The 26566-nt window shown below is 47.1% G+C and overlaps 2 protein-coding genes across 5 annotated transcripts in view; one reads left to right on the top strand and one right to left on the bottom strand.

Moving 5' to 3' along the window:
• On the top strand, positions 1–14214 carry LOC143770419 (interferon-inducible GTPase 5-like). 2 transcript variants are annotated; one of them, XM_077260033.1, is made up of 2 exons: positions 1–13; positions 12261–14214. In XM_077260033.1, exon 2 carries the CDS (start codon positions 12285–12287, stop codon positions 13512–13514), a length of 1230 nt encoding a protein of 409 aa, XP_077116148.1. In that variant the 5' UTR covers positions 1–13; positions 12261–12284; the 3' UTR covers positions 13515–14214. The 2 variants fall into 2 exon arrangements, with proteins under 2 accessions (XP_077116148.1, XP_077116150.1); XM_077260035.1 differs by lacking the exon at positions 1–13 and adding an exon at positions 10424–10528.
• The window catches only part of SMG9 (SMG9 nonsense mediated mRNA decay factor), a 15362-nt gene continuing 2994 nt past the window's right edge, over positions 14199–26566 (bottom strand). For 2 of the 3 annotated variants that reach the window (XM_077260031.1, XM_077260032.1), the window contains 10 exons: positions 26405–26502; positions 25922–26034; positions 20768–20879; positions 20563–20658; positions 20201–20286; positions 19755–19861; positions 19410–19517; positions 19013–19138; positions 16693–16840; positions 15968–16523 (listed from right to left, as the gene is read on the bottom strand). In XM_077260031.1, coding sequence (XP_077116146.1) covers positions 16445–16523; positions 16693–16840; positions 19013–19138; positions 19410–19517; positions 19755–19861; positions 20201–20286; positions 20563–20658; positions 20768–20879; positions 25922–26034; positions 26405–26502 — 1073 coding nt within the window. In that variant the 3' untranslated portion in view covers positions 15968–16444. Of the gene's footprint in view, positions 15116–15967; positions 16524–16692; positions 16841–19012; positions 19139–19409; positions 19518–19754; positions 19862–20200; positions 20287–20562; positions 20659–20767; positions 20880–25921; positions 26035–26404; positions 26503–26566 lie in introns of those variants that run through there. The other variant, XR_013214628.1, reaches the window with a different exon arrangement.

The following is a 26566-nucleotide window of genomic DNA, read 5'->3' on the forward strand; positions in this document are numbered from 1 at the left end:
AGCGGAGAGCAAGGTACCTAAGATCTCCTTATCAAGAGGATCTGTCTATAGATGGGGAAAAAGGGAGAAGAATCGGGGTATAAAAAGCAAGCAACTCCAATGTGCATGGTCATAGCTTATAACATACTTCTCCGACATTCTGCACTCTCAGTTTCACTGATTATCACTTTGCTGTTGCAGATACGTTGTGACTTTGATAACAAGAAAAATTCCACTTTATATTTTTGCATTATCGTTTTCAAAGTGTCCAAAAATGAGTGCATTATAGAATTGGATATTTTAGTGGTTGCCCCGAGAACAGCTTTAAAAAGTTATACACAAGTCTGAAATGGTAGCTACAATTCTAAGAATGAACTGAAGCTACAGAGATGTGGCTGTGTATGAACGGCTAGGATAGTACCATGCGTGGCACATCTGATTGCCAGTATGGTCACTTTGAGAAAATCGCACTAAATTCAATTCAGTTAGAGGTTTCATAGCAAGTTGTACTTGACTTCGCCTCTATACGTTGCTACTAGTGATGAGTAGAGATGGGCGAACTTGAACAGTAAAGCTTGGCATCCGTATCGAACATCTACTGTTTGGGCACAGATACCAAACAAGGAGTTCACCCCCCCACTCTGAATATCGGGTGTTTCTAATGCTGTCATGTGCATGACAACACGGCAAACAATGCTTCTGATCGGCGGTAAGATTATTACCGTCGGTCAGACAGCCGCAATTCCCAACCTGTCGAATGAGAGTGCAAGACTGCAGCTGTCACTGGCATCAGCTTATGGGACTACTCCCTCCATCATCCTACACTTGCTGCCGCTAATAACAGATAGAGCAGGTAGCAGCTGATTGGAGTATTCATCAGCCAGCGCCTGTGCTCTAAATAAATTAAAGAAAAACGGCATGGGTTCCCCTGTATTTTTGATAACCAGCCAGGCAAAACTGACAGCTGTGGGAAGCAACCCTCAGCTGTCAGCATTAGCAAGGCTGGTTATCAAAAAAAAGAGCGTTCCCCATTGTTGTTTTTAAATGATTTAAATAAATTAAAAAAAAAAAAGTGTGTAGATTCCCTTAATTTTTGACAACCAGCCAAGCTAAAATAAGCAGCTGAGGGCTGGTATTCTCAGGATGATAAAGGTCCATGGATATTGATCCACTCTTCCCTAAAAACAGAAGCCCGCAGCCGCCCCAGAAAAGGCATATTAGATGCACCAATTCTGGTGCTTTGCCAGGCTCTTCCCACTTGCCCTGTAGTGGTGGCAAGTGGAGTTCATATTTGTGGGGTTGATGTCACATTTGTATTGTCCAGTGACATCAAGCCCATGGATTAGTAATGTAGAGGCGTTTAGAAGACACCTATCAGTTACTAATCCTATAGTGGTATTGTAAATAGACACAGACAAAATAAAGTCTTTTATTTGAAATAAAAACAAAACACAATTTTCCATACAGTTAGGGTAAGTGCACACGTAGCAGAATTGCCGCGGAAATTTCTGCGGCAATTCTGCGCCTCCTGCCGCGGGTATATCGCATGCAGAATTTGCATGCATATACCCGCAGAAAACTAGCGTTTTGCAAGCATAATTAGCTTGCAGAATGCTAGCGTTTTCCAAGCGATCGGTAGCATCGCTTGGAAAACTGTTTGACAGGTTGGTCACACTTGTCAAACATAGTGTTTGACAAGTGTTACCAACTTTTTACTATAGATGCAGCCTATGCAGCATCTATAGTAAAAGATAGAATGTTTAAAAATAATTAAAAAAAGAAAAAAAAAAAGGTTATACTCACCTCAGCGGCGTCCGTTCCTAATGCTGTGTGTTCAGGACCTTCCATTGACGTAGCACGGTCACGTGACCGCGACGTCATCGCGGTCATGTGACCGCGACGTCATCGCGGTCATGTGACCGCGACGTCATCGCGGTCATGTGACCGCGACGTCATCGCAGGTCCTTCACACACACCACGGAAGCCGCTGAGAAGGTCGGGCCGCCAGAAGGTGAGTATATCACTATTTTTAATTTTAATTTTTTTTTTTTTTTTTACCAAATACATGGTGCCCAATCCGTGGAGGAGAGTCTCCTCTCCTCCACCCTGGGTACCAGCCGCACTTGATCTGCTTACTTCCCGCATGGTGTGCACAGCCCCGTGCGGGAAGTAAGCAGATCAATGCACTCCTATGTGTGCAGAATCGCCGTGATTCCGCAATTTTAATGAACATGCTGCATTTTTTTCTGGATTGCGATTCAGCTCAGGAAAAAAATGCAGCATGTGCACAAAAAATGCGGATTGCATTCTGTTACATAGGATGCTTAATGTTAGCGTTTTTTCGCGGTTTTATAGCGAAAAACCGCGAAAAAAACGCAAAAAATCTGCTACGTGTGCACACAGCCTTAGGGTATGTGAACACGATGCAGATTTAGTGCAGAATTGGTGCAGATCTGCAGCAGATTTTTCTGCAGCAGAAACGCTGCAGAACTGCACTGTGATTTACAGTACAATGTAAATCAATGTGAAAAAAAAAGCTGTGCACGATGCACAAAAATCCGCGCAGAAACGCTGCAGATATCAAAGAATTGCATGTCGCTTCTTTTGTGCAGTTCTGCAGCTTTTCTGCACCCCTCCATGATAAAAATACACACTGGTAAAATCTGCACAAAAACTGCACGAAACTGTACAAAAACTGCACAGAAACTGCAACAAAAACTGCATCAAATCTGCACCTGCTTTTTCTGCCAGGAGATGCAGATTTAGAGCAGAAAATTCTGCACCACATTTCCTACGTGTGCACATAGCCATACACTCACCTGATTGAAGCCATCGTCTCCTGTAATAAAACAAAGATAAAAAACAACCAAATACCTCACCTGTTGTTCTGTCAAACACCGTAATCCATATCTGGGGATGAACAGTTTTCAACCTGGATGGATGGTGTCATGATGCGACTGTTAAGGCTGAGAAACACTGGGGAATGAGCGGCTGCGAGCACAGCATCAGTGACTAGCGGTGACACCATCAAGGTTACCGCCAGTCAATGAGGCTGAATGGGATGAATGTATGGCTGGATGAGTGATGGAGGTATGGCTGGTCGAGGAGGGATGGATGGCTGAATGAGGGGTAGACAGATGGATGAGGGATGTATGAATAGATGAGGGATGGATGGAGGGTTGGCTGAATGAAGGGATGGCTGGAATCCAGTGTCCCATGCTGTAATCCATCTGTACATGTGCTCTTCAGCATGAATAGTGGAATCATGCGACTGTTTATGCTGAGAAGCATAATTAGCTGCATCGCACGGGCCCCTGAACTGTGGTGATCACCGCTAGCACAGTGAGGAAAAAGTCTTGAGGTGCAGCTCTGATCTCACCAAGGTTACCACAGTTCATTGGTCAGCTGGGAACGTAACCTCGATGACATCACCGCCAGTCACTGAGACTGCACTCCCAGCAGCTCAATCAGTGGTTTTCAGCCTGGATGGTCGCATCTTGGCACCATCCGGGTTGAAAATGGTTTATCCCCAGATATGGATTACAGCATTGGACAGAATGACAGGCAGATGTACAGCGTTTTATTTTTGTTTTATTACAGGAGACGATGGCTTCAATGGAATGGGTGATAAACCATACTCACGTTAATTTAATCATTAAAGGAGTGTGTCATTCTTTCAAATAAAGGACTTTATACTTATATACCATATACCGTAACTATAGGATTAATAATGGATAGGTATTATTTATTATTATAGTGCCATTTATTCCATGGCGCTTTACATGTGAGGAGGGGTATACATAATAAAAACAGGTACAATAATCTTGAACAATACAAGTCACAACTGGTACAGGAGGAGAGAGGACCCTGCCCGTGAGGGCTCACAATCTACAAGGGATGGGTGAGGATACAGTAGGTGAGGATAGAGCTGGCCGTGCAGTGGTTTGGTCGATCGGTGGTTACTGCAGGTTGTAGGCTTGCCCGAAGAGGTAGGTCTTCAGGTTCTTTTTGAAGGTTTCGATGGTAGGTGAGAGTCTAATATGTTGTGGTAGAGAGTTCCAGAATAGGGGTGATGCGCGAGAGAAATCTTGTATGCGATTGTGGGAAGAGGAGATAAGAGGGGAGTAGAGAAGGAGATCGGAGGTTGCGTGCAGGAAAGTACCGGGAGACGAGGTCACAGATGTATGGAGGAAACAGGTTGTAGATGGCTTTGTATGTCATGGTTAGGCATTTGTACTGGAGTCTCTGGGTAATGGGGAGCCAGTGAAGGGATTGACAAGAGGGGAGACACCAGGGAGTAGCGGGGGAACAGGTGGATTAGTCTGGCAGCTGAGTTTAGAATAGATTGGAGGGGTGCAAGAATGTTAGAGGGGAGGCCACAGAGCAGGAGGTTACAGTAGTCGAGGTGGGAGATGATGAGGGCATGGTCTAGGGTTTTTGGAGATTCTTGGATTAGGAATGTACGGATCCGTGAAATATTTTTGAGTTGAAGGCGGCAGGAAGTGGAAAGGGCTTGGATATGCGGTTTGAAGGAGAGGTCAGTGTCAAGGATTACCCCGAGACAGCGAGCTTGTGGGACTGGGGAGAGTGGGCAGCCGGTTACTGTAATGGATAGGTTCGTTGGGGGGGTCGCGTGAGATGGGGGTAAGACGATGAATTCAGTTTTGTCCATGTTAAGTTTTAGAAATCTAGCGGAGAAGGATGAAATAGCGGACTGTTATGATCCTAGTGGCAAGGATCGCAAGTAGGACTAGCTAAGTAACTAAACCGACTACAAACTCTGGGGAAGTGGTAACTGAATTGACCGCAACCTGATCCTATCCGCAAACAACTATAGGCAGCCGTGGAACGTTACCTGAAAATCCTAGACGTCTCTTCACAGCCTGAGAAACTGACTATTCCTAGAGGGAACGAAAGTCCTCACTTGCCTCAGTGAAATGACCCCAAAGATATAGAATAGCCCCCCACAAATATTAACGGTGAGTTAAGGGGAAAGCACAAACGCAGAGATGAAATTAGATTTAGCAAATGAGGCCCGCTAACACTAGAAAGCAGAAAATAGAAAGGGAACTGTGCGGTCAATTAAAAACCCTATTCAAAGTATCCACGCAGAGATCGCTCGAGCCCCCGCACCAACTAACGGTGCGGGGGAAGCAACTCTGTACCCCAGAGCAAACCAGAAGAAATCACATATTAGCAAGCTGGACTAAACTCATCATACACAGAAATCATATTGCAGACTGATGAGCAAAAAATAATTAAACAGAACTTAGCTTCTCCTGAAGAGACTGAAACCGAATATAATCAGGAGTAATCAGAATAGCACTGAGTACATTGACAGCCGGCAACAAGTGGAAGTGAAACAGAGCTAAACAGGAAACTCCCAAGTGAATAATGAGGCAGCTGATCAGCCACAGACCCGCAGGATAACAAACAAAGCCACCAGGGGGAGCCCAAAACAAAAGTCACACAATACCACCTGTGACCACAAGAGGGAGCCTGAAAACAGAGTTCACAACAGTACCCCCCCCTTGAGGAGGGGTCACCGAACCCTCATCAAAACCCCCAGGGCAATCAGGGTGAGCCACATGGAAGGCACAAACCAAATCGGCCGCATGAACATCAGAGGCGACAACCCAGGAATTATCCTCCTGACCATAGCCCTTCCATTTAACCAAATACTGAAGCCTCCGTCTAGAAATACGAGAATCCAAGATCTTCTCCACCACGTATTCCAATTCTCCCTCAACCAGCACAGGGGCAGGAGGCTCAACCGGAGGACCCACAGGCACCACATACCTCCGCAACAACGACCGATGAAACACATTATGAATAGCAAACGATGCTGGGAGGTCCAAACGAAATGACACAGGGTTAAGGACTTCCAAAATCTTATAAGGACCGATAAACCGAGGCTTGAATTTAGGAGAGGAGACCTTCATAGGAACAAAGCGAGAAGACAACCACACCAAGTCCCCAACGCGAAGTCGGGGACCCACACAGCGACGGCGGTTGGTAAAGCGCTGAGCCTTCTCTTGTGACAGCTTCAAATTGTCCACAACATGATTCCAAATCTGATGCAACCTATCCACCACAACATCCACTCCAGGACAGTCAGAAGGCTCCACCTGACCCGAGGAAAAACGAGGATGAAACCCCGAATTACAAAAAAAAGGAGAAACCAAAGCAGCAGAACTAGCCCGATTATTAAGGGCAAACTCGGCCAACGGCAAAAAAGTCACCCAGTCGTCCTGATCAGCAGAAACAAAACATCTCAAATAGGTCTCCAAGGTCTGATTAGTTCGTTCGGTTTGGCCATTCGTCTGAGGATGGAAGGCCGACGAAAAAGACAAATCAATGCTCATCTTAGCGCAAAAGGTCCGCCAAAATCTAGACACAAACTGGGATCCTCTGTCGGAAACATTATTTTCAGGGATCCCATGCAAACGAACCACATTTTGAAAAAACAGCGGAACCAACTCGGAGGAGGAAGGCAACTTAGGCAAGGGCACCAAATGGACCATCTTAGAAAAACGATCACACACCACCCAGATGACAGACATTCTCTGAGAGACAGGGAGATCTGAAATAAAATCCATGGAAATGTGCGTCCAAGGCCTCTTCGGGACAGGCAAAGGTAACAGCAAACCACTGGCACGAGAACAGCAAGGCTTAGCCCGAGCACAAATTCCACAAGACTGCACAAAGGAACGCACATCCCGCGACAAGGAAGGCCACCAAAAGGTCCTGGCCACCAAATCTCTGGTACCAAATATTCCAGGATGGCCCGCCAACACCGAAGAATGAACCTCGGAAATAACTCTGCTGGTCCATCTATCCGGGACAAACAGTCTCTCCGGTGGACAACGGTCAGGTCTATCCGCCTGAAACTCCTGCAGCACTCGTCGCAAATCTGGGGAGATGGCAGACAAAATCACCCCTTCTCTGAAAATACCAGCCGGCTCTGAATCTCCAGGAGAGTCAGGCACAAAACTCCTAGAAAGAGCATCAGCCTTTACATTCTTCGAACCAGGCAGGTACGAGACCACGAAATCAAAACGAGAGAAAAACAACGACCAACGAGCCTGTCTAGGATTCAGCCGCTTGGCCGACTCGAGATAAATCAGATTCTTGTGATCAGTCAAGACCACCACACGATGCTTAGCTCCCTCGAGCCAATGTCGCCACTCCTCAAATGCCCACTTCATAGCCAACAACTCCCGATTACCGACATCATAATTCCGCTCGGCAGGCGAAAACTTTCTTGAAAAGAAAGCACATGGCTTCATCACAGAGCCATCGGCGCTTCTCTGCGACAAAACAGCCCCCGCTCCAATCTCGGAAGCATCAACCTCGACCTGGAAAGGAAGAGAGACATCTGGCTGACATAAGACCGGAGCTGAAGAAAACCGGCGCTTCAGCTCCCGAAAGGCCTCCACAGCCGCAGGAGACCAGTTAGTAACATCAGAACCTTTCTTGGTCAAATCCGTCAAAGGCTTAACAACACCAGAAAAATTAGCGATGAAGCGACGGTAAAAATTTGCAAAACCCAAGAACTTCTGAAGACTCTTAACAGATGTAGGCTGAGTCCAGTCATGAATAGCCTGAACCTTGACTGGGTCCATCTCAATAGTAGAAGGAGAAAAAATGAAACCCAAAAAAGAAACCTTCTGGACTCCAAAAAGACATTTTGAGCCCTTCACAAATAAAGCATTGGCACGCAGGACCTGAAACACCATCCTGACCTGCTTAACATGGGACTCCCAATCATCAGAAAAAAACAGAATATCATCCAGATACACAATCATAAATTTATCCAGATATTCGCGGAAGATGTCGTGCATAAAAGACTGAAAGACAGAAGGAGCGTTAGAAAGTCCAAAAGGCATCACCAAGTACTCAAAATGGCCTTCGGGCGTATTAAATGCAGTTTTCCATTCATCACCCTGCTTAATACGCACAAGGTTATACGCACCACGAAGATCTATCTTGGTGAACCAACTAGACCCCTTAATGCGAGCAAACAGATCAGATAACAATGGCAAAGGATACTGAAATTTGACCGTGATTTTATTTAGAAGGCGATAATCAATACAAGGTCTCAGAGAACCATCCTTCTTAGCCACAAAAAAAGAACCCCGCACCAAGAGGGGAGGAGGAGGGGCGAATAAGTCCTTTCTCCAAAGACTCCTTTATATAACTCCGCATGGCAGCATGCTCCGGCACTGACAAATTGAAAAGTCGTCCCTTAGGAAACTTACTACCAGGAATCAAATTTATAGCACAATCACAATCCCTATGAGGAGGTAGAGAACTGAGTTTGGGCTCATCAAATACATCCTGGTAGTCTGACAAAAACGCAGGGACTTCAGAAGGAGTGGATGAAGCAATTGACACCACAGGAGCGTCGCCATGAATTCCCTGACAACCCCAACTTGACACAGACATTGCTTTCCAATCCAGGACTGGATTATGAGTCTGTAACCATGGCAGACCCAACACGACAACATCATGCAAATTATGCAGCACAAGAAAGCGAATCACCTCCTGATGAACAGGAGTCATGCACATGGTCACTTGTGTCCAGTACTGAGGTTTATTCGTAGCAAATGGCGTAGCATCAATTCCCCTTAGTGGAATAGGGAATTTTAAAGGCTCCAAAACAAAACCACAGCGCCTGGCAAATGACAAGTCCATCAGACTCAGGGCAGCACCTGAATCTACAAAAGCCATAACCGGGTAAGATGACAAGGAACAAATCAGGGTAACAGACAAAATGAACTTAGGCTGTAAAGTACCAATGGTGACAGATTTATCAACCTTTTTTTTGCGCTTAGAGCATGCTGAGATAACATGAGCTGAGTCACCACAGTAAAAGCACAACCCATTTTGCCGTCTATAATTTTGCTGTTCACTTCTGGTCAGAATTCTATCACATTGCATAGACTCAGGTGTCTGTTCAGAAGACACCGCCAAATAGTGCGCAGGTTTGCGCTCCCGCAAACGCCGATCAATCTGAATGGCCAGTCATTGACTCATTCAGACCTGCAGGCGTAGGGAACCCCACCATGACATTCTTAATGGCCTCAGAAAGACCTTTTCTGAAATTTGCAGCCAGGGCACACTCATTCCACTGAGTAAGCACCGACCATTTCCGAAATTTCTGGCAGTACACCTCTGCTTCATCTTGCCCCTGAGAGAGGGCCAACAACTCTTTTTCAGCCTGGTTCTCAAGATTAGGTTCCTCATAGAGCAATCCAAGGGCCAGAAAAAAACGCATCAACACTGAGCAATGCCGGATCCCCTGGCGCCAATGCGAAGGCCCAATCTTGAGGGTCACCACGCAAGAAAGAAATTATAATTTTAACTTGCTGAACGGAATCACCAGAGGAACGAGGTTTCAAAGAAAGAAACAATTTACAATTGTTCTTAAAATTCAGGAACCTAGATCTATCTCCAGAAAACAACTCCGGAATAGGTATTCTAGGCTCTGACATAGGACTGTGAACAACAAAATCCTGAATACTTTGTACCCTTGCAGCAAGATGATCTACACTGGAGGCCAAACTCTGAATATCCATATCAGCAGCTGAGTTCAGAGCCACACCAAGATTAAGAGGAGGAGAGAAGCTAGACACACGGCAAAAAAAAAAAAAAAATTCTCAAGGCTTCTTTTCTCCTGCTTCTGCCATGCAATTAACACTTTACCGGCCGGCTGTATTGTTATGATCCTAGTGGCAAGGATCGCAAGTAGGACTAGCTAAGTAACTAAACCGACTACAAACTCTGGGGAAGTGGTAACTGAATTGACCGCAACCTGCTCCTATTCGCAAACAACTATAGGCAGCCGTGGAACGTTACCTGAAAATCCTAGACGTCTCTTCACAGCCTGAGAAACTATTCCTAGAGGGAACGAAAGTCCTCACTTGCCTCAGTGAAATGACCCCAAAGATATAGAATAGCCCCCCACAAATATTAACGGTGAGTTAAGGGGAAAGCACAAACGCAGAGATGAAATTAGATTTAGCAAATGAGGCCCGCTAACACTAAAAAGCAGAAAATAGAAAGGGAACTGTGCGGTCAATTAAAAACCCTATTCAAAATATCCACGCAGAGATCGCTCGAGCCCCCGCACCAACTAACGGTGCGGGGGAAGCAACTCTGTACCCCAGAGCAAACCAGCAGAAGAAATCACATATTAGCAAGCTGGACTAAACTCATCATACACAGAAATCATATTGCAGACTGATGAGCAAAAAATAATTAAACAGAACTTAGCTTCTCCTGAAGAGACTGAAACCGAAGATAATCAGGAGTAATCAGAATAGCACTGAGTACATTGACAGCCGGCAACAAGTGGAAGTGAAACAGAGCTAAATAGGAAACTCCCAAGTGAATAACGAGGCAGCTGATCAGCCACAGACCCGCAGGATAACAAACAAAGCCACCAGGGGGAGCCCAAAACAAAAGTCACACAATACCACCTGTGACCACAAGAGGGAGCCTGAAAACAGAGTTCACAACAGCGGACAGACATTGAGGGATTCTGGTTAGTAGGGTGGTGATATCTGGTCCAGAGATGTAGATCTGTGTGTCATCAGCGTAGAGATGATACTGAAAACCGTGAGATTCGATGAGCTGTCCCAGTCTGTCTTAGGCCTCTTTCACACGTAGAGATGATACTGAAAACCGTGAGATTCTATGAGCTGTCCCAGTCTGTCTTAGGCCTCTTTCACACTTTCCTCGTTTTGCTTAGTAGCAATCCGTTGATTTTTGAAAATGCAGGATCCTGCAAAAAAATTTGCAGGATCCTGCATTTTCCCATAGACTTGTATTGTCGACTGATCGCGACGTATGGCCACACGTCGCGTCCATCGTGCACTGGATGCGTTGGGTTTTGGCGGCCCGTCGTCACAGAAAAACGTTCAAGGAAACGTTTTTCTGTACGTCGCAGCCAGTGTTTCAGACTGCGCATGCCCAGCAGGAAATATCGCTCTCACGATCTTTCCTGCTCAGCAACGCAGACGGAAGTGTGAAAGAAAACACTTCCGTCGGTACGTCGCGCCGACGCTTCGTGACGGCCCCGTACAGACGGAAGTGTGAAAGAAACCTTATAGACGCCCCTCCATTACTAAGCCAAGGGCTTGATGTCACCGAACAATGCAAAGGTAACATTAACCCCACAAATATGAACCCCACTTGCCACCGCTACAGGGCAAGTCGGAAGAGCTGGGCAAAGAGCCAGAACTGGCACATCTACTAGATATGACTTTTCTGGGCGGCTGCGGTCTGCTGTTTTTAGGCTGGGGGGGCAATACCCATGGGCCCTTACCAGACTGAGAATACCAGCCCCCAGCTGTCTGCTTTAGCTTGGCAGGTTGTCAAAAATTGGGGAGACCCCATGTGGTTTTTTAAATTATTTAAAAAATGGTGTGGCGACTCCGCTATTCTTGATATCCAACATTGCTAACGCAGACAGCCAAGGGTTGCAGTCCGCAGCTGTCAGTTTTGCCTATCTGGTTATCAAAAATACAGCGTACTCATGCATTGTTTCATTATTTATTTAGAGAGCATGCACCTGCTGATGAATACTCACATCACCCGACGCCTGCTCTCGCTGTTATTAGCGGCAGCAGGCATAGGCTGATGGAAGCAGTAGCACACAAAAGTGATATATGAATAGGCACCAGTGTTGCAACAGTCTTATAAATGCAGGCTCTGACAGTGGCTGGAGACTTATTTCTTTATGATGGTGCAGTAGACAACAATGCAGTAAATACCCACAAAAGAGAATATGAAAGGCAGCTCTCACCATTCTCTTCTGTGAATTAAAAGTCCTTTATTTTAACATTATCCAGGCTATTAAAATAAGACTTTTAATTCACAGAATGACTGGTGAGTGCGGCCTTTCATATTCTCTTTTCTAGATATTTGATGGGAGCAGTAGTCCTATCATCTGACGCCAGTGACCGGAGGTAAACTCTTTACCTCCGATCAGTGTGGGAACCGCGGCTCTATGACTGGCGGTAATGATTTTACCGCCGATCAGAAGATGTTTGCCGTTATGTCATGCCCTATTGAAACCACGTGCATGCTCGGCCAAACAAAGTGTGCATGTGTATGGGGGTCAGAATCAATAGCCATTAATGGACATTCTCAGTTAGATCAATTTAGGACTACATTGCTCAATTCTGGTCAGACCCAAAAGCCGATTTTTTCTTTTTGCCTTTAATCTGCACACAATGGATTCTAACGTGTCGTCGTCTTCTTTTTCCCCTCAGGCACTTGAGACTGAAGAAAGAGATATGGATTCCCAATTTATAGTTCCTGAAAATGAACTGCGGGAGATGAAGAACTTCTTTGAAAACAGAGATTTTGCAGAAGCCGTAGAAAGTGTGAAGAGATGCCTGGAAGACATTGACCAAGTCACGTTGAATGTTGCCGTAACTGGAGAATCGGGATCAGGAAAGTCAACTTTTATCAACGTAATCCGAGGCCTTGGCGATGAGGAAGAAGATTCTGCCAAGACAGGCGTGGTTGAGTCAACCACAGTCCCATCACCTTATTTACACCCGCATCACAAAAACGTGAAATACTGGGACCTTCCCGGGATCGGAAGTCCTGTATTTAAACCAATGGATTATCTGCAATTGGTGAAGTTCCACCAATATGATTTTTTTCTGATCATCACAACCGAACGCTTCAGAGAATGTCACATCCTGTTGGCACAAGCCATCAAGTCCATGGGGAAGAAGTTCTATTTTTTGAGATCCAAAATAGACTCGGTATTAAAAGGATGTCGACGAGGAAGGACAAACTACTGCAAGGATGAAGATCAACTGAAGAAAATCCACGATGACTGCGTAAATGGTCTCCGAGCTGGAGGTATCGAGAACCCTCGAGTGTTTCTAATCTCCAGTCTGGAACCTGAAAAGTATGACTTCTACTTGATCCAGAAAACGCTAGAGGACGAACTTCCAAGTCACAAGAGACATGTATTTCTTTTGTCTCAGCCCAATTTTTTCCACCAGGCCATGGAGAAGAAGAAAAAGGCTTTTCTATCGCAAATCTGGAAATGGGCCATCGTCTCTGCTATGAACGTTGTGACGTCACAAAGGCCGGGGGCGAGTAGTATGTCATGTGTTCCGTATTTATCAGCCAATGGTGACCTCACCCTCATGGTCAATGTTTTGGAAGAGTACAAGAAAGCTTTCGGACTGGACGCGAGATCCCTTAAAATGCTATCGGATACCTTTGGGAAAGATCTTGAAAATTTGAGCTCAATGATCAGAACCACAACGGCTTTGGAGGAGATAACTCCCGAATTGGTTTTCCATCACCTAAAGAGTCAGGGTCTGATGGACATGGGTCGTATAGTGACAGCATGTGTAAATCAGATTGTTCCGCAAATTGGCACATTGGCTAGTGGAGGAGTCGCCTTTGGGACGACTTACTGGACACTAAGCAGCTTCTTATCAGCTATGGCAGAAGATGCTACCAGGGTGCTGACGATGGCATTAGCGACTTCTGACTAACGTTCACCAAGTGGCCTTTGAACCACAGGTGGTGCCTAGAAAAGTTGTATGAATCCCTTTGGTGAAAGATCAGAACAGGATGTAAAACTTTATCTCACAATACATCATCTATATACCCACCATACACATGAAGCCGCAATCTTGTGTTCCGGTACATGGTGAGAATGTCTTCATAATGCAACGATCCAAGCCGACAAAGTTTCCTGCGACTCCATAACACATTAGGATGGTGCTATATTATGTGCCCAAAGACTTCTATGGGCACCATTTTACTATGTACAACTAAGATGCGGTCACTGGAAATATCAAAAATGTTTTTCATATGTAATACAAATGTGTTTATAAGAACAATTGTTGTTTTTTTTTGCCTTTTTATTAATTTTGGGGGGAGCAAGAAAAATAGCACAGTAAGGTCATAGAATCATAACACAGCTCCATATTACCTGTTAACACTCGATTCTTGTGAATGGAACCTCGCAGCCAAAATCTTCTGGTGAGAAGTTCCTTTAAAGTGGTCCTTCAGAATTTAGAGGTCTGGGGGTCCCGTGCTTCAAGTAGCTCTCCAGCTGTAGCTAAACTCCTTATTGGATGAAACGGTCTAGTGAACCTGACACATTTTATAAATCCTTAATCCAGCGTTGGGAAATAAAATCTTGAGTTTAAGAAGTTTTATTCTTTGTTTAAAAAAAAAAAAAGAAAATTAAGTTAAAGGGTTATTCTCAAAACAGGTGTGCACGAATCATTGTCTATGGGATTGCAGAGTACATCGCTCAGCTATATCTGTCAGTCCCATAGACAATGAATGGAGTAGATGAGGAGCATGAGCACATGCGCTACAGCACGGGGCTGTAGATCCCGTTTTCAGGGTCCCAGATCGTGAACACTGTGAATGCTTGATGTTCCAGCGATCAGCAAGTACTTCACTATGCTCTTTTGGGAATAACCCTGTAAAAATGCTTTTTTTGTTTTTTAGTCTCAGAATGAGGACCATTACTAATCTGCTGCACATTAGGATGGGACTACATCGAAAAATTAAAGATGCTCTTCAAAAAAAGGAAAAAAAAAAACAGTTGTCTGAGACATGGCTGGAATGATCCCCAGATCCGGACATATTTGTGCTAGTCCCGCCACCCACCTATTAAATAGTTTGTGACATGGTATATATCAGACTTCTTCCCCGGATCATCAGAGCCTTCTAAGTCTTCTCCAGTCACATCAAGAGCTGCATTCGTACTTCTTCTCATGATTTCTTAGTGACTGGACCGGCAGCCATAGAGTTGACAATATTTAGCAGAACTGTGCCAGCAGCTTTTGGGCAAGAACGCTGTAACCCAGGATCAGGACAAAGCATATCGGTACTTCTTCATCTGAAGGCGGCAGAGGTGTGCGGGAATCCGGCAAAATGGTAAATGCAGCTGGTAGAGTATTCACCATGTAACTCGGCTTCAGGACATTAGAGATGACGCTTTATACAGACGTAGATACCCTAACTACCACCATGCTATACTTTGATGCTTACCGGGGTGTGCTGGGAGTTGTAGTTTCTGAATAGTTGGCGAGTGGAATTGTATGGTTCTAGAGCTGTCAGTCTTAAAGGGAACCTGTCACCCCGTTTTTTCAGTATGAGATAAAAATACCGTTAAATAGGGCCTGAGTTGTGCTTTACAATAGTATATTTTTTGTCCCGATTCCCCACCTATGCTGCCGAAATACCTTACCAAAGTCGCCGTTTTCGCCTGTCAATCACGCTGGTCTGGTCAAAAGGGCGTGGTGAAATGGCTTTTTCTCCCTCACTTCTTGCTTATCTTCCCGGCGTTGGCGTATTGTTCTGCGCATGCGCAACTGCCGAATGCACTGCGCAGCGGCAAAGAGCGCGATCTGCGCTATTCACCGGTTTTTCCGTGGCGGCGGCCATCTTCCTGAGGCCGTCCGTGCGCAGATGGAGTGCTCTGCTGCCCGGGGCTTCAGGAAAATGGCAGCGGGATGCCGCGCGTGTGCAGATGGAGATCACGGCGGCCATTTTCCTGAAGCCGAGTTCGCATCTCTGCTTCAGGAAAATGGCCGCCGCGATCTCCATCTGCGCACGCGCGGCATCCCGCGGCCATTTTCCTGAAGCCCCAGGAAGCAGAGCACTCCATCTGCGCACACGCGGCCTCAGGAAGATGGCCGCCGCCATGGAAAAGCCGGTGAATAGCGCAGATCGCGCTTTTTGCCGCTGTGCAGTGCATTCGGCAGTTGCGCATGCGCAGAACACTACGCCAATGCCGGGAAGATAAGCAAGAGGTGGGGGAGAAACAGCCATTTCACCACGCCCTTTTGACCAGACCAGCGTGATTGACAGGCGAAAACGGCGACTTTTGTAAGGTATTTCGGCAGCATAGGTGGGGAATCAAGGGACAAAAAATATACTATTGTAAAGCACAGCTCAGGCCCTATTTAACGGTATTTTTATCTCACACTGAAAAAACGGGGTGACAGGTTCCCTTTAAGGTACTTCCACAAGCATTGGAAAAAAAAATTCCATCCTGTGTCCATCTGTATAGAACAGAGCTGGTATCTGTAAGTTACGTACACCGCTTGTTCAGGTTGTTGCGTTTTTATTGTCCATCATCATCGCTGGGATAAGTGGCGCCCCCCGCCAGCTCTGGAAGGTATTTACAACGTCTCATGATCAGTACAGATTATCACATCCCGGCGCTCGTCTATTGCAGGCGATTTACTGGTACACACAAGTGGACTTGTACCGTCATCTGCGGTCACGCTGCCTCGAACGACGGCCGTAACTTCAGAGTCCTCCGAGTCGTTTCGTGCTGGTAGGATTTAGGCACCTGCTTTTCCCGGACTCCTCACATTGTGACTTCTGGCCTCAGGTCCTGTCTATCGAGCATAGCACACAAAGTCTGCACCGACCGAGGCTCCGCCAGTCTTTCCTAGCCCAGTAATCTGCTGTACTCAGAAAGAGCCGATGACTTCTTCACCCCGTCCCATATACGAGCGGCGTAGTGGAACCTAAAAAAGGAAAAATATTTTAAAACTAAGAAAGATACAAAAAATCCTGTTGAGTTTGACCTGTAGTGACATCTCATGGGCATTAATACTAAGAAAGTAAGCCCGAGATATGTGACATGTCCCTGCACGGCCTCTAGGGGGCGCGACTGCTGCCCAGCGGGGTCCTTACCAGTTCTTTTCGGTCAGGATAGTGTGTGACAGCTGCGGGCGGGACATGGACATCATCTGGCTGCGGAGCTTACTGATCATGGTGTGGAAGCTGGGGTGGCCCTTGTAACCCGGCAGGAGCAGAGGAGGAGCAGCATTTCCTCCTGACCCTGTTGAAAAAAACAAAACAAAAACACAAATATACATAAATGTTTAGCAAATGAACAGACAAAATGTCACTAAGCCAGCACCAGAGAAAGGAAGGGGAGAAAATGACAGAACAAGAGAGAAAGGAGGCGAAAGGGGAGACAAGAAAGATCGGGTGAAAAGGGAATAAAGAGAAAAATGAAGACGAGTGCGAGGTTTGTAAGAGCGCGTGAGGGTGTGCGAAAGACAGTGTGATGGAGTGTGTAAGGCAGAGAGAACCCAAGAGTGCTGTGAGCGGAAAGGTGGCGGCACCGCCCGGAGAATGGAAGGCGAGCGAGGGGGAAGAGAGCGAAGGCGAGCGAGGGGGAAGAGAGCGAAGGCGAGCGAGGGGGAAGAGAGCGAAGGCGAGCGAGGGGGAAGAGAGCGAAGGCGAGCGAGGGGGAAGAGAGCGAAGGCGAGCGAGGGGGAAGAGAGCGAAGGCGAGCGAGGGGGAAGAGAGCGAAGGCGAGCGAGGGGGAAGAGAGCGAAGGCGAGCGAGGGGGAAGAGAGCGAAGGCGAGCGAGGGGGAAGAGAGCGAAGGCGAGCGAGGGGGAAGAGAGCGAAGGCGAGCGAGGGGGAAGAGAGCGAAGGCGAGCGAGGGGGAAGAGAGCGAAGGCGAGCGAGGGGGAAGAGAGCGAAGGCGAGCGAGGGGGAAGAGAGCGAAGGCGAGCGAGGGGGAAGAGAGCGAAGGCGAGCGAGGGGGAAGAGAGCGAAGGCGAGCGAGGGGGAAGAGAGCGAAGGCGAGCGAGGGGGAAGAGAGCGAAGGCGAGCGAGGGGGAAGAGAGCGAAGGCGAGCGAGGGGGAAGAGAGCGAAGGCGAGCGAGGGGGAAGAGAGCGAAGGCGCGCGAGGGGGAAGAGAGCGAAGGCGAGCGAGGGGGAAGAGAGCGAAGGCGAGCGAGGGGGAAGAGAGCGAAGGCGAGCGAGGGGGAAGAGAGCGAAGGCGAGCGAGGGGGAAGAGAGCGAAGGCGAGCGAGGGGGAAGAGAGCGAAGGCGAGCGAGGGGGAAGAGAGCGAAGGCGAGCGAGGGGGAAGAGAGCGAAGGCGAGCGAGGGGGAAGAGAGCGAAGGCGAGCGAGGGGGAAGAGAGCGAAGGCGAGCGAGGGGGAAGAGAGCGAAGGCGAGCGAGGGGGAAGAGAGCGAAGGCGAGCGAGGGGGAAGAGAGCGAAGGCGAGCGAGGGGGAAGAGAGCGAAGGCGAGCGAGGGGGAAGAGAGCGAAGGCGAGCGAGGGGGAAGAGAGCGAAGGCGAGCGAGGGGGAAGAGAGCGAAGGCGAGCGAGGGGGAAGAGAGCGAAGGCGAGCGAGGGGGAAGAGAGCGAAGGCGAGCGAGGGGGAAGAGAGCGAAGGCGAGCGAGGGGGAAGAGAGCGAAGGCGAGCGAGGGGGAAGAGAGCGAAGGCGAGCGAGGGGGAAGAGAGCGAAGGCGAGCGAGGGGGAAGAGAGCGAAGGCGAGCGAGGGGGAAGAGAGCGAAGGCGAGCGAGGGGGAAGAGAGCGAAGGCGAGCGAGGGGGAAGAGAGCGAAGGCGAGCGAGGGGGAAGAGAGCGAAGGCGAGCGAGGGGGAAGAGAGCGAAGGAGAGCGAGGGGGAAGAGAGCGAAGGAGAGCGAGGGGGAAGAGAGCGAAGGAGAGCGAGGGGGAAGAGAGGGAAAGGCGAGCGAGCGAGGGAGGGGGAGGGGAGAGAGAAAGGGCTGCAACATAAGAGAGAAGGGAAGAGAGGGAAAACAGGAGCACCTGAACAGAGAAGGTGAGGGAGAGAGGGAGCTACTGAGAGAAAATGAAAGGCAGCTAGTGATGAGTGAGTGTACTCGTTGCTCGGGTGTCCTCCGAGTATTATTTAGTGCTCGGAGATTTAGTTTTCATCGCAGCAGCTGAATGATTTACAGCTACTAGCCAGCCTGAGTACATGTGGGGGTTGCCTGGTTGCTAGGGAATCCCCACATGTAATCAAGCTGGCTAATAGCTGTAAATCATTCAGCTGCCGGGATGAAAACTAAATCTCCGAGCAGTCATAAATACTCGGAAACCACCCGAGCCTGCTCTGGAAAACCCGAGCAACGAGTACATTCGCTCATCACTAAAGGCAGCGAAAGTGACAGCGTGAGAAAGAGAGAACATGAGAAACCAAGAATAGTGTGATAGATATCTGGGAGTGGGCAGTGACGTACCTGATTTGGACACGGTCTCCTCAGTATCATTCTCCATGGTTGGTATTAAAAATAAATTCACCTTTGATTCCAGGAAATCATAGGATAATCCAGGGAAAATGTTGCAGTCCAACATGGAGACGGTGCCTTAAAGAGAAGAGCGCAATTATAGGGAGGGTGGCATTAGGCACACATCACCCTGCAGACACGGCCCGGGTGCCACGTCTGCCCCTCATTGCACTGGACTGCGGGGGACTCATTGCTCACAGTCGCCTTTACAGATGAGCTCTGGTTCTCCATGTATCCGGCCAGGAGGGCAGAACAATATTTATTTTCTCCATATTCTCATTCTCCGGCCTCAGCGCTGGGTTCAGAACTATATCCACCGTCTCTGGTATCAGTCTATGGCGTCTGTTACCTTTGTAGTGAAGCTGTGAGTGAAACATGAGCTTGTCAACCACCAGGTTCATCTGCTTCAAGGATCGGGGACAGAAATCTTCTCTTTTGGCTTTATTCTGTAGAAACACTAAAAAAATCATAAATGTTAAATAGAAATCCGGTAAAAGGATAATAATTGATTTCCTATTGGTTGAGGATAATGCGGCTTTTGCTTGTCGGTCTGGTAATTTATTCACCTCCTCAACTTCATGGACGCTATTATGGGAAACGCCAGCTATTAAGGATTTTTCAGGTCCGGCCATTAATAAAGAGACAAAGATGAAACAACCAAAAGCCGGCGATGTCTCCAGACACGAGGACTTACCTATCTGCGGGTAATACTCAATGCCGTCATCGCCTCCGGATGATCCGCTCGATTCGTGGCTGGGGGACGGGGTGGATGGTTTTAACATCTCGGCCGTCTGCAAAAACCTAAATAACCAGAGATAAAAAAAAATTGTATTGTTTACTTTTGAGAATAAAATTAAAAAAAAAAAAGAATCAGTCCAGGTCACTGTGACTGGACCAGCTCGTTTTTTACGTCTTGTACTGATCTGATCACCGTGCATCCATCACATGCCTGAGATCTCAGAAGATGGAAAGAACTGACAGATTCACTGTCATGTACTGCACCCAGCGATCTCCATCAGTCCTATAGACAGTGAATGGAGCGGTGGTGCATGCAAGACTTGTGACAGGAGGAGTACTCCCACCCCCAGCGATAATATATCTATTACCCCCTGTATTTTGGTGTATGACTGGACCCCTTACCTGTATAAGTTAAAGTCGGTGAACCAGTCCTGGACAACGATGACTACGTGACACACCGTGAACAGGAAGGCGGCTATTTGTAAAGACTGAAAGAAGAAGAAAAAAAGAATTTACCATGGCGTGAAACTTTTAAGTGTTTTTTTTTTTTTACCAACAAATGCTCAACTTTGGAGTGGGGGGGGGGAAATTCAGCTTTGTAGAACTTGCAGATGTGTAATTACAGCTTATGTCCACAAGATGGCACATGGTGATTCTGTAGAAAGTACATGCGCCATCTAGTGGCCATAATTTATACACACGGGTTCTGCAAAACTGGGTTTCTAGTGCTACTACGACGTGTGCTGGTTGGAAATTGCGCTCACCTGCATCTCCACGTATGTGTGGGGCAGATTGTATTCCGGGGGAAGCTTACGGTCGTTATTGATCAGGTGGTCCAGTATGGCCGGACTCAACATGGGCTGGAAAAAAAAATAATATATATATATATATATATATATATATATATTATTAGTTGTTTTCAGAACGGACGACTTTGCCTTTGTGGTCGATGCTCCGTCCGTCGCTTACCTGAGTGTCCAGGAAGATGATCCTCTCCTGACTGATGAAGAAATCAATGCCGCTAGTCTGGTTCCCGGCTCGCTCTCTCACCTCTTGGCTTTGCATCCTGAAGACGTACGTCCTGGAGACCACCATAGGGAGAGGAGGGGGATACGTGGAGTTTGTCAGCATTAAAGGGGTTGTCCGGCCTGCAATATAGTCTTCAAAATGGTGTCTGTCTCTCCTATGTGAGTGGGTTGGGGAAGGGTGGTCACAATTGTGGGGTACTGATGGGTAGAAGCTCCCCCGCAGCCCATGGTTAGGCCTCATAGGAGATCGTACATTGAAGTATTGCAGAGCGCAGTATATGCTGCAAGAAACAAACCATGGCAGGTTCAAGACACCAAGGGGGACTAAAAATACCACTGGGATCGCTGTCAGCCCTCCTGATTACTGCACACTTACAGCTTGTTCTGTCCTTGGGAGGGCAGAGATGGCGATTAGCCGTCTCTGCGCGTAGCCGGGCCATGTCTGACAGCCAACTCCTACTCTCTACTGTGTAGTAAAGTTTACGGGGAATAGAGCACGGACCACCCGACGTTTATAGCCTATGAGAGGTCCGGAAGTAGTTAAATGATGACGTGTCCTATATAGAGTTAAAAAAACCATGACCGCTGCAGCAAATGGTCGGTTGCAGCTGATCAATATTCTGCAGACATCTGCTCGTGCGAAATAGTAAAGGCTGCGGCTGATCAGTTAGGAGCAGCAGTGCCGTCATTGGGGGGGATGTATCTAAAGTGGATGGGTCCATCCCTTTAAAGGGAACCTGTCACCCCCAAAATGGAAGTTGAGCTAAGCCCACCGCCATCAGGGGCTTATCTACAGCATTCTGTAATGTTCTAGATAAGCCCCTGATGTAACCTGAAAGATGAGAAAAAGAGGTTAGATTATACTCACCCAGGGGAGGTCCCGTTACGATGGGCGTCGCGGTCCGGTCCGGGGCCTACCATCTTCTTACGATGACGTCCTCTTCTTGTCTTCCTGCTGCGGCTCCGGCGCACTTTGTCTGCCCCGTTGAGGGCAGAGCAAAGTACTGCAGTGCGCCGGGAAAGGTCAGAGAGGCCCAGCACCTGCGCACTGCAGTACTTTGCTCTGCCCTCAATGGGCAAATCTCTGCTGTGTACTACTATGTGGGCTCTGCTGTATACTACTATGTGGGCTGTGCTGTATACTACTATGTGGGCTGTGCTGTATACTACTATGTGGGCTGTGCTGTATACTACTATGTGGGCTGTGCTGTATAATACTGTGTGGGCTGTGCTGTATACTACTGTGTGGGCTGTGCTGTATACTACTGTGTGGGCTGTGCTGTATACTACTGTGTGGGCTGTGCTGTATACTACTATGTGGGCTGTGCTGTATACTACTATGTGGGCTGTGCTGTATACTACTATGTGGGCTGTGCTGTATACTACTATGTGGGCTGTGCTGTATACTACTATGTGGGCTGTGCTGTATACTACTATGTGGGCTCTGTTGTAGGCTCTGCTGTATACTACTATGTGGGTGTGCTGTATACTGCTATGTGGGCAGTGCTGTATACTGCTATGTGGGCAGTGCTGTATACTGCTATGTGGGCAGTGCTGTATACTGCTATGTGGGCTGTGCTGTATACTGCTATGTGGGCTGTGCTGTATACTGCTATGTGGGCTGTGCTGTATACTGCTATGCGGGTTGTGCTATATACTATGGGGGTATATTATATTCTATGGGGGAGGCCATGGTATATACTATGTGGCTGTTATATACTATTGTGGGGGTATATTATATTCTATGGGGGAGGCTATGTTATACTATGGGGGGCTGCATTATATTCTATGGGGGCTACATTATATATTATGGGGAGGTGGGCTGTATTATATTCTATGGAGTGGCTGCATTATACTCTGGGTTGACTGCATTATACTCTGGGGTGGCTGCATTATATTCTGTATTGTGGTGGCTGCATTATACTATACACTCACTGGCCACTTTATTAGGTACACCTGTCCAACTTCTTGTTAACACTTAATTTCTAATCAGCCAATCACATGGCGGCAACTCAGTGCATTTAGGCATGTAGACATGGTCAAGACAATCTCCTGCAGTTCAAACCGAGCATCAGTATGGGGAAGAAAGGTGATTTGAGTGCCTTTGAACGTGGCATGGTTGTTGGTGCCAGAAGGGCTGGTCTGAGTATTTCAGAAACTGCTGATCTACTGGGATTTTCACGCACAACCATCTCTAGGGTTTACAGAGAATGGTCCGAAAAAGAAAAAAAATCCAGTGAGCGGCAGTTCTGTGGGCGGAAATGCCTTGTTGATGCCAGAGGTCAGAGGAGAATGGGCAGACTGGTTCGAGCTGATAGAAAGGCAACAGTGACTCAAATCGCCACCCGTTACAACCAAGGTAGGCCTAAGAGCATCTCTGAACGCACAGTGCGTCGAACTTTGAGGCAGATGGGCTACAGCAGCAGAAGACCACACCGGGTACCACTCCTTTCAGCTAAGAACAGGAAACTGAGGCTACAATTTGTACAAGCTCATCGAAATTGGACAGTAGAAGATTGGAAAAACGTTGCTTGGTCTGATGAGTCTCGATTTCTGCTGCGACATTCGGGTGGTAGGGTCAGAATTTGGCGTAAACAACATGAAAGCATGGATCCATCCTGCCTTGTATGGAGCATCTTTGGGATGTGCAGCCGACAAATCTGCGGCAACTGTGTGATGCCATCATGTCAATATGGACCAAAATCTCTGAGGAATGCTTCCAGCACCTTGTTGAATCTATGCCACGAAGAATTGAGGCAGTTCTGAAGGCAAAGGGGGTCCAACCCGTTACTAGCATGGTGTACCTAATAAAGTGGCCGGTGAGTGTATGTGGGCTGCATTATACTGTATCAAGGATTATGGGGAATACTTTATACTATATGAAGAGCTATGGGGTGCATTATACTATGGGAAGTGAAATTTAGTACATGGATGACTATGAGGAGTGTATTATACTATATGGAGCACTATGAGGAGTGTATTATACTATATGGAGGACTGAGCAGTGTATTTTAATATATGGAGGACTATAGGGAGTGTATTATACTATATGGAGGACTGTGGTGCACATATATATGGAGGACTATGGGGTGTATTTTACTAAACAAGTAAAATGCTGCATATTCAGATTGTTTTTGCCGAAACAAAAATTCTTGTTCTCAGCAGCACATCGCCGGTGTAAACTGTAGATGTGCTGCTGATAACATGATCCTGTATGGTGATCTGTTAGTGATCTATTAGTGATCGTTCTGTCCCATCATTATTCCTCAGCTGGTGGAAAGAGGCTGGGAAACAAGCGTTGAACAACTTCAGTATTGTCGATCAAACTCATTTAGCGGCCTGAACTCAGCGCTTGTAAATACAACCGAAATGCTTTTGTGTGATGTTCAATATGTTAGCATTTGGGGCCCCATTATAAACTTTGCCTAGGGCCCCACTTTGCCTAAAACCGGCCCTGCCTACAAGTGTACAAAGATATTATACAGTCACCATGTGACAAGTGGGCCTGTGTAACTTCAAATGCCAGGCCTGAATTTTAGTCCCAGTCCGGCCCTGCCCCTCCTCATTACAGAGATGCACATCACCTGATTTACTTAATTGGTAGTTGGCTCTCAAGCCTGAACAGCTTGGAGTAGGACAACATGTATAAAAAGTATCATGTGATCAAAATACAACTTGCCTAATAATTCTGCACACAGTGTACATGGCAGGTGTATGGAGAGGGATCACGCAGCGAGCACGCCCCATATCTGACAGGTGACGGCTGTGTATTACAGCCGGGACCTGCCGCTAACGATCGCGGGCAGAGCTCCGCCTGATATTGTTAACCTGTTAAATGCAACTGTCAGTTTCTCACAGCGGCATTTAACATGCACCGACGTCACAGACAGGGGCCCCCGTGACTGTCATTATGGAACTCCTTTGAAACCCTGACTGTGATGCTATAAAGCAGCGTTGTATACAGCAAAAGGGATCAGATGATCGCAGCTTCAAGTCCCCAATGGGGAGAATACCACTTCTTTCAGCGCTTTTCCAGTGTTTTTCACCCACTGACATGAATGAAAAAATGCTGAAAAAAAACGCAGGTATCAGGTTTTGCTGCGTTTTTTTTGTGCCAAAACCCGATTCTATAGAATAGGACTTCCCCCCCCGAAGCATGAAACTTTATCAGTGCGCACAAGAGGCAAATCTAGCATGTCAAAACTGCAGAAAAAAACACGGCAAATAAAAAAAAACACGAAAGGAAAACATGATTTTTTCTGCAGCTTCTTTCCTGCCAAGAGATCAAGTTTTGCTGCGGGAGAAAATAAACCGCCCAGTGTGAACTTACCCTTTCATGGTGTATGACCACATTTAAAAACCCCTTTGTCAGAGCCATGTAGAATGGACCATGCGTTTATTCCCTTGGAAATAGCCGGGGGAGAGGACGGTACCTAACACAGGCACCTTTTTCGCTTTGACTTCTGATTATTTTTTTACTAGTAAATCTGGTAAAAATAAAAATACCTGCCAATACTAAAATCAAAACTTGCAGAAGTCCATAAAAAAAATTGGAAGTCAGATTTGTGGTGAAAAAGGTGCCTACGTTAGGTACCATCCCTCTCCCCCAGCTATTTCCAAGGGAATAAACACATCAGCCATTCTATAAGCCTCTTACAAAGGGCTTTGTAATATTGGACCAAAAAATGTGAATTTTTAAACTTTACTGGAGTAAAATCTCTTCTTTTTTGGCACTTGGTGTTCAGGTCCCAGACTAGGACGGCTCCGTGCTAAGATCTATAGGGGCCTCTGAACGTGGCGAGCCAACTTTCCTTTCCCCTTTCCCTCCCAAAGTGATAAAAAAAAAGTCACACATATTCCAAAATACTACTAATAAAAATCTGGTGTCATCCCTCAAGAAAGAAGCCTCCACACCGCTCCATTGGCCAAAAAATAAGAGGAGGAAAAAAAAAGGAAACGCAAAAACGGAAATTGGCCGTATCGTGAAGGGGTTAAAATAAAGATCAACAATTAGACATGTTTCCGGTCTTGATCCTTCAGCGGCTCGACTATGCATTTCACATGTAGATGACTATTAGCATACGGGGGTTCTCACCTCTGGTCGTCATCTGGAGAGTTGGCGGACAGAAGAGACATCATGGTGGACTTGCCGGTGCCCTGCGAGCCGAGGATGCCGATGACCAGGACGTCCGTCTGATCCAGCAAAAACTGCAATAAAAAACATACAGTGTGAATATATTGCTGGGTAGAGCCAGCTGGAATGGGGCGAAACGGTCAACTGCCGGGCGGATGGTAGGCAGCTATATGAATCTGATTGAGTCCACTGGGAAAACTACTGACCCAATAAGACTGGGGAGACCCCATTAAGGGTCTTATAGTCGGGATCAGAGGTCATTAGAGCAGAACATTGCTGCCATTAAAGCACCGGTCACATGATTGTGGCTCTAATATGGCCTCCGGGAACCAGCCACCACATTGTCCTGGCGATAAAGAGCAATGAGAAGTCATGCCAAAAAAAAAAAAAGAATTTTTTCCACCCGATCCAGCCATAATAAAACCCCAAAACGAGAAGCCGCACCTCGATGGCGCTGTCGCACCAGTTCATGTATTCGTCGACCAGCTTGATGCTGTGCTTCATCTTCTGAGGAGGGAGAAGCTTCGCCTGCCCGACCACGGCTGCGAGGACGGGAGAGAGAAAGAACTTGCGAGATGATTGCACAATAAGCGGAGGTGGAGAACT

The sequence above is a fragment of the Ranitomeya variabilis genome, chromosome 4 (assembly GCF_051348905.1).
Source record: "Ranitomeya variabilis isolate aRanVar5 chromosome 4, aRanVar5.hap1, whole genome shotgun sequence".
Lineage (NCBI taxonomy): Eukaryota > Metazoa > Chordata > Amphibia > Anura > Dendrobatidae > Ranitomeya > Ranitomeya variabilis.

Coding starts and splice junctions, on each gene's coding strand:
- LOC143770419 (XM_077260033.1), top strand. CDS start 12,285: ATGGATTCCCAATTTATAGTTCCTGAAAATGAACTGCGGGAGATGAAG.